Source organism: Pinus tabuliformis, chromosome 6 (assembly GCF_031772625.1).
Source record: "Pinus tabuliformis cultivar Carrire ecotype Pingquan chromosome 6, CPIR1, whole genome shotgun sequence".
Taxonomy (NCBI): Eukaryota; Viridiplantae; Streptophyta; class Pinopsida; order Pinales; family Pinaceae; genus Pinus; species Pinus tabuliformis.
The window spans coordinates 969,057,959-969,066,550 of NC_142292.1; the positions used below are offsets into that span (position 1 = coordinate 969,057,959).

General features: G+C 35.4%; 1 protein-coding gene and 1 pseudogene across 1 annotated transcript; both read right to left on the reverse strand.

Moving 5' to 3' along the window:
• Positions 1–737: 737 nt before the first annotated feature.
• Positions 738–2,966, reverse strand: LOC149262212 (DEAD-box ATP-dependent RNA helicase 15-like). Its single transcript, XM_089375910.1, has 4 exons — positions 2,789–2,966; positions 2,296–2,756; positions 1,609–2,232; positions 738–923 (listed from the first exon to the last, which is right to left on the reverse strand). Exons 1-4 carry the CDS (start codon positions 2,964–2,966, stop codon positions 738–740), a joined length of 1,449 nt encoding a protein of 482 aa, XP_089232036.1.
• An 870-nt stretch (positions 2,967–3,836) lies between these two features.
• On the reverse strand, positions 3,837–4,163 carry LOC149262213 (DEAD-box ATP-dependent RNA helicase 15 pseudogene; annotated as a pseudogene).
• Positions 4,164–8,592: the final 4,429 nt, after the last annotated feature.

Consider the following 8,592-nt stretch of genomic DNA (forward strand, 5'->3'; position numbering starts at 1 on the left):
TGTATGATCCACATTTTCTTCAGTGATGGGAGAATTTATTAGAGGCTGAATCGGTCAAAACAATCAAACTCCAGTAATATTCTGGCTTAAAATCCAGCAGTCAACAAAATGTCCAAAATATTATCAGAGTTGTTGTAGGATGGATCTGTATGAAGCCTATTTTCTGTCAAATTGTTTATGCATACAAGATTATTGTAAATTCCACCATCTTACATCTTATTTCTGCCCATTCATTTGAAACACAATGTTAACCACAGATTTACAGCGCACTCATGAAATAAATAAAAAATATGTACTGCAGATCAGAGAGCCAACTTGAAGGTTGAATAAAGGATCCAATGGAAGAGCTTTAGAGACTAAAACCTAAAAGAACATAATCACAATCAGAAGGTTTTTTTAAAAAGATGAAAAGTGACTTGTGCAACAGTGACTTTCAGGCATAATATCTTACCTCAAGTCAGAAACTAATAATCGAGAAGAATTGTGACATATAAAGAATCATGGAAGAAAAAATGAATAAACAAAATGCCTTTCAAAAATAGAAAATAAAGAGAAAACACTAACATTACCCTGGATACATCAGTGTCTGATCCGAACAGGTTTCGAACATACTGGATGTTGGGGTACATAGTTTTCTCTAGATTGCTGCCCAGCAATAGTAGATAGAGAATTTGAAATCGAAAGCCATTAATGTTGCTGCAACTTGCAATGTATCTAAAAAAATATAGTTTATATTTTTACATAAAAAATGCTAAGTTATTAAGAATTCGATAATAGGTGGCCTCAGGAGTAAGCTGAGCCGATTTTTCAAGCGTTACAGGTTCCTCTACCAATCGACTAGTTTTGTCAATATCTCTAATGTTTGTTTCCATGCTCATTTTCGCTATCAGCATAACATGTCTAGAAGCATCAATTGCTCTTTCCTGCACATTCAATATTAATTCAGTAGACCGTGGTTTAAGAGGTGGCTTCTAATCCATGTTGATCTATGGAGTGCCCAATATAAGAAGAATGAGGGATACTTTCCTTCATTATACTTTTAGATGACATTACAAAACTAAAGACATTGCAAAGGTAAAATTCAAGGTTTTGAAACATCTTGTAATCCAACCATTGTAATGTTTGCTTTAGCAATATCCACAGCATGCTTCTGTGGAATAACATGACTACTTTCATCCAAAATCTAACTGAACATTCCTTGCAAGGGTGCAAGATTGGTTGAAGCTCCACTCAAAATAACTAGTGAGAAGGAAGCTCCTTGACGTGCATATTTCAAAGATTTTATTGTAAATTTTGGGGATATTCCAAGCATATATCTTCAATTTTGACAATTATAGACATTGATGACTCGATAATATGATCATTTTTTCCATCGATTGCTTTTTAATCGCACTAAATCCAAATTTGTTGTAAAATTTGTAGCTCAAAACATGGGTTTTTGTATAATTAGGACAAATAGAAGAAAACACGCATGGCTCTCATAGAAAAACCAAATATGTCTTAGTCGTGGATAAGACTGAAATTGTGATGGTCTGTCTACAAATACCTTGATGGCCATTGTTCCTTTCAATTTTATGAATCTGTTGTTTTTATGAACAGAAAACAAACCCAGACCATGCCAAAACTGAGATGAATGAGAAGGATAATTATTGCAGACACCAGGGCAGATTTCAATGGCCATGATGGCATGTATGTTGATGCTTCTATATGTGCTAGGAGTGCCTTGATATCAACTGCAAAACGTTCTTGAACCTGCTTCAGCACATCCTCCTCTGATGAAGAATCAAAAGAAACAAAGGTTATTGCAAGACCCTTTGTGCCAAACCGTCCAGCCCTTCGAACCCTATGCAAATAAGTATCTGCAGACTCAGGCATGTCATAGTTGATAACAATATTAACTCTTTCAATTTCAATTCTCCTGCCTACCAGATCAGTTGCAACCAGAAGCCTCTTATTCTCCTCCTTGAAACTTTTGTATCTCATCAGCCTTTCATCCCACTGCATTCCAGAATGAATGTAGGTACAAGGAAAGCTGCACCCCACCAGCAGCTTGGATAGCTCAGAAGCCCTGTTCACACTGTTCACAAATATAACCGCCTGGTTGAAATCCAAGACATCCAAAAAAACAGTCAACTTCCTGTTCTTTTCTACCTCAGCCAGTTTTATATAGTGCTGAACTAGACCATGAAGTGTGAGCTTGGCCTCATCATCAACATATATCTCCATAGGATCCTGCATGAATTTCTTGCAGACAGGCCTGATTTCCTTGCTCAGTGTGGCTGAAAACATCATGACCTGCTTGTCATGAGGGGTCATCTTGAAAATGGCCTGTACATCTCTCCTCATGTCCAAAGATTCCAGCATTTTGTCACATTCATCTAGAATAAAATGCCTGATATTTCTCAGACTGAGATCCTTGTCTTTTGCCAATGCCAGAATCCTTCCAGGGGTCCCAACAACTATTTGGGGGGATTCATTTTTTAATATTTCCTTGTGATTTTTGATAGGCAGGCCTCCATAGAATACATCAACCTTCAATTCTTTCAGATGAGTCATAAACCTCTCAAATTCATGGCATATCTGGTATGCCAATTCTCTAGTATGGCACAAAACTAGGGCAGAGACTTGGCATTCTATGGGTTCGATCTGCTGCAGAGTTGAAAGCACGAAAACGGTTGTTTTCGCCATTCCAGATTTGGCCTGACAGAGTACATCCATGCCCAGAATTTCCTGAGGAATGCACTCGTGCTGAACTTCTGGGATGTTCAAATCCAGAGTCCACAATTGCTCGAAGGAGCTTTGGCTTCAGTAGGAAATCCCACATAACCTTTCTTGGAGGCTTCATTAGTGGAAAAATGTTCCTCCAATGCTTGTGTGTCCAATTCCTCTTCTTCATAGTCCAGGAGCTCTTCATTATAAATCTCTTCCTTCAACTCTTCCACATTGTCTACTCCTTGTTTTTCCATTTTCACTAAAAATATGAAGCACAAGCGCAGCTTTATGATGAAATAGCAGAAGAGGTTTTATTGCTGTAAAAGATGAAATAATGATGCAGAAAACCAGCCATGTGTGTCTCAAAGCACTCTCAGAAATTATATAAATTAAGGTTCAACAGACATACCCATCTCATTCAAATTGGTGACAACTTCATAGGGTGATATTTAAAGTACATTTGGGAGAACTGCCTTTTCTGGCTATGTTGGATATGTTTTCCACCAACCCTACATCAACCACACTAATTAAATGTCATGTAGTCACTATTACATTTCAATTGGTGACAAATTCATAGGGTGATATTTAAAATACATTTGAGAGAACCACCTATAAGTTGTATGAAAGCTGACTTAGCAGTCTTTGGTTCCCTACCAAAGATTGTAACTATTAGTGCCAAGTGCTTTCAACTTTCTCCATGGTAGACGCTTCGAGGGTTGCATTGCACTAATAGATTTCAAAACTTTGTGACGAGGCTTGATTCTAAACTCTAAACTACACAACATGAGATTAGAATGTGTTAAAAGAAACTTTGAACAAAATAGTCCATGATTTTCTGCACTTTACAACCCACAATGCAACAGAAATGGTGGCATTAATTTAAGGACTTTGCCTTTGTAAAGGCCTGAAAATAAGCAAAAATATCCCAAGTAGAAGTAGAAGAGAAAATTGTTAATTGAAGTTAGAGGAGGAAAGGTTCTTCTAAATTTAGAAGTGCAATAAATTTGGTAGAAGAACCGGCATATGAAGGTAAGGCATATGAGCAGAAAACAATACCAGACCATGCCAAAACTGAGATGAATGAGAAGGATAATTATTGCATACACCAGAGCAGATTTCAATGGCTATGATGGCATGTATGTTGATGCATCTATATGTGCTGGGAGTGCCTTGATATCAACTACAAAACGTTCTTGAACTTGCTTCAGCACATCCTCCTCTGATGAAGAAGCAGAAGAAACAAAGGTAATTGCAAGACCCTTTGTGCCACACCATCCAGCCCTTCCAACCCTGTGCAAATAAGTATCTGTAGACTTAGGCATGTCATAGTTGATAACAATATTAACTCTTTCAATGTCAATTCCCCTGCCTACTAGATCAGTTGCAACTAGAAGCCTCTTATTCCCCAACTTGAAACTTTTGTATCTCATCAGTATTTCATCCTGCTGCATTCTAGAATGAATGCAAGTACAAAGAAAGCTGCACCCCACCAGCAGCTTGGATAGCTCAGAAGCCCTTTTCACACTATTCACAAATATAACCACCTGGCTGAAATCCAGGACATCACGATTTTTTCTCTATGCAATCCGGATTGCGTGATTCACATTTTCTTCAGTGATGGGAGAATTTATTAGAGGCCGAATCGCTCAAAATAGTCAAACTCCAGTAATAATCTGGCTTAAAATCTAGCAGTCAACAAAATTTCCAAAATATTATCAGAGCTGTTGTAGGATGGATCTGTATGAAGTCGGTTTTCTGTCAAATTGTTTATGCATACAAGATTATTGTAAATGCCACCATCTTACATCTTATTTTTGCCCATTCGTTTATGGGAGTCACGATTGTTCTTATGTGTCAGATGCATGACCTCAATTGGTAAAATTTATGTACCTGATTCTTATTGAAGTTAATGTTAAAATGTCTCAACTTTGAAACTACTTCTACACTTATCGCCACCTCTCTGAAGTTTGAAAGGCAAAAATAGCGAATGAATAATGTGAATAGATTCATGGCAGATATGTAGACTATTTCTCGTTGAATATAATATATTCTTTGAGGTATGACTAAAGGGAACAAACATTACATTTAGCTTGTTTGATAGTTAAGACTTCTTTTACACTTGTCATCTCCCTGAAGTTTGAAAACGAAAAAATAGTGCGTGAATAATGGAGACCAAGCCAAACAGAGAATTAACAATATATCATTGTAGCAACTTAAACTGGAAGCCATGATTGACAAGCGTGCAAATGCATGTCTTTTATGAATATACATTGGATTTTTTCAATTCCTGAGAGGGTTTTTCTCCGGTTAAAAGTCAGTGTGATCTCTGTCTGACTACTTTTCCCCTCCCTCTCCAGTCACACCTCCAGCAAAGTGCGATGACTCTTATGCATGCCCTGTTGGTAGCACTTGCTGTTGTGCCTATGCCATCGGTAATTTCTGCCTTTAATGGGGATGATGTTGTTATAAATCAACTACCTGATGCAGAGATAACCACCACTGCTTCCCACACGATTTCCCATTCTGTGATTTCAATGTAGGAACTTGTCTTAAGATTAGTCATCCATCATTTCTTTGTGCGCATTTTTCATTTCAAATCACCAATTCTGGCTTATGGAGTTTTAGTGTTTGGAATCGATTTGCAAGTAAAAAGTTGAAATTTTGTTATTTGGAAGCGATTTGCAAGTAAAAGGCTGAAATTTTGGTGTTTGGAATAGATTTGCAAGTAAAAGACCCTTGTTATAGTGTGATTGACATGTTGAAGTTCCATTTGTTTTACTTTAATTCTCACAACTCATATTTCAGGTAACCTTTCAGGGTTTTAGGGTTTGGAGTGTTAATCTATTGACCTTTGATACTCATCCAAGATTTATTGGTATTTACAGAGCAAGAATGATCCATTTGGAGTTCATATGCCCAAGCTTACTCATGAAAACCCACATTTTGCAACTCAAGTTGAAAGACTAGCTGCCAAACAAGATCATGGTTTCTTCTCTATGCAATCCAGATTGTATGATTCACATTTTCTTCAGTGATGGGAGAATTAATTAGAGGCTGAATCAGTCAAAACAGTCAAACTCCAGTAATATTCTAGCTTAAAATCCAGCAGTCAACAAAATGTCCAAAATATTATCAGAGCTGTTGTAGGATGGATCTGTATGAAGCCTGTTTTCTGTCAAATTGTTTATGCATACAAGATTATTGTAAATGCCACCATCTTACATCTTATTTCTGCCCATTCGTTTGAAACACAATGTTAACCATGGATTTACAGCGCACTCATGAAATAAATAAAAAATATGTACTACAGATCAGAGAGCCAACTTGAAGGTTGAATAAAGGATCCAATGGAAGAGCTTTATAGACTAAAATCTAAAAGAACATAATCAAAATCAGAAGGTTTTTTTAAAAAGATGAAAAGTGACTTGTGCAACAGTGACTTTCAAGCATAATATCTTACCTCAAGTCAGAAAATAATAATCGAAAGAAGGTAAATCCAGATAGTATGTGTGCAATTTGCTTAGTTGTAAGGACATCTATACTAAGTTATTGAAATGGGAAAAGGAAAATAGAGGCAAATAGGAACAGAACTATAAATTGGTTACAGGGCTCTAACCATCTTAATAGAAAAATGGTAGACGTTCCAGAGGGATTCAGGGAATCTAAATGAACCCACTTCTTATCTCTCAGCCTATATTATTCATATAAAATTTATGAGTAACGTACAATTGTACGGTCAAGATAGGAATGGGAACAAAAATGTAACAAAAAGGGAGCTTTTGGTCAAGTTTATGGTAACATAAATTTCAGAGGATAAGAAATCTAAACAGATTACCCTTCCAAAATATATTATACATAAAATCTATCAATAATCTGGTAATAAAATGTCAGGAAGGAAATGGAAATGAAAACATGAATTAAACTAGAAATAGGTCTCTCGGTCAGGCTTGTGGCAGCATAGATTACATGAATCTCACATTGATGTCATATTGAGAGAAGGTAAAACCAAATAATGTGTGTGCAATTTACTAAATTGTGAAGATATCTATGCTAGGTTTACTGGAATGGGAAAAGGGAAACAAAATGGGTAGTAGGAATGCAACTATAAATTGGCCTAGAGGGTTTCAGGGAATCAAAATGAAACCCTTTCTTGTCTCTCCACATATATTATACATATAAATTTGATTGGTAATGTACAATTTTTGTGTCAAGATAGGGACGGGAGCAAGAATGTAGCAAGAAATGGGCTATTTTTTAGGTGATAAGAAAAATCGAACAATCACCCTTCCAAAATATATTGTAGATACGAATCCATTACTAATCTACTAATAAAATGTCTAAAAAGAAATAGAACTGAGAACAAGAGCTAAACTAGAAGCAACTCTTCTAGTCAGGCTTCTGGTATCTAAACTACATAAATTTTCCACTGATGTCACATGAATATATTATTGATGTCATAGGAATAAGTTTATAAAGAGGGCCTCTGCATATTCAAATGAAGTGCAATAAACATTTTCAGGTTAAGAGAAACATCTAGATTTTACTAGATTATTACTTATTACCTTTGAGATGGGGCATTTCTCATATTTAACCAATATAATCCATGTCTCTAATAAATCCAAAAAAAAATGAGAATCTAACTTACTGTATTGAGGTTCTTTGAATTCCCCATACAATTCATTAGTTGAATCATAGATGGTCTCCATTTTACGGTCACTCTTAATACTACCTAATGATGTGAATTTTCTAGTTAGGGGATGCACAACCAACTTCATATAATATCATGTATTTCCACAAAGATTACATTTATCATGGAGAAGGGAAAAAAACCATTTTATCATATTATGTTATAGTAATTTTTACACATATCATTATAGATATCAATTGAACAAGGATAAAATAATAAGATTTACCTAATCATAATTTTATAAGATTTACCGAATAATATTATGCAAAATGGCTTTACTTCATTAATATTTTTTGACTTTTGCCTTGTCCAATGGGTATCTATTATGGGTTAGTGCCATTGTATATTAAAATGATGTGATACAGTTCTCCCTTTTTCCTGATAAATCCAAACATTATGCAATTCTTAGGGATTGATAAAAATTTTGTACTTGAAGGCTGATATCATATGAAGTTGGTTGTGCATTGAGTGATTAGAAAGTGCATGTTATTGGGACATATGATTAATAATTTAAGATTAATGGTTTTAAAGTGGACACTGTCAATGATTCAACCAATCAATGGTATGTACAGTTTAATGGAACCCAAAACAGTAAGTAAGACTTTTATTGCCTTTCTTTCTTTTCTTTTGGGAGTATAAGAGACATGGTCATGTTAGTTGTAATTAGAATGTCCCATTGCAGGATTAATGATTTAATAAAATGTTGATTGTTCTGTTAATCTGAAGTAGTTTATAATGTTTGACTATTGTGATGCTCTGTTGTTTAAATTTCCTATATAACATCAAAATGTTTTATGTAATCATTTTTTTAGTTTATACAGATGTCCATCTCAAGGATAATGATTTTATAATGTAGATTGCTCTGTTAACCTGAAATCGTTTATAGGGTCCCATTTGACTATTGTGATGCTTTCTTGCTTAAACCGCCTGTAACATGTCGTGTTCTTTTCTTAGTTTATACCGTTACAGAAGCTACCAGAGACCTATCCTATGTTATGCTATTAGCATCTTCTTGATCCTATTCTCATCTTGACATTACATTTGTACATTACTGATGAGGGGACATGGGTTCATGTTTTTTACACTGCAAGAAGAATGAAATCCGAAGCCCATGTTATTATTTTCCAATTTGGCGTCTTGGTTGTAACATAACCCGAACGTTATTTCATACCTATTTTGTGTTTTTTTTTTCA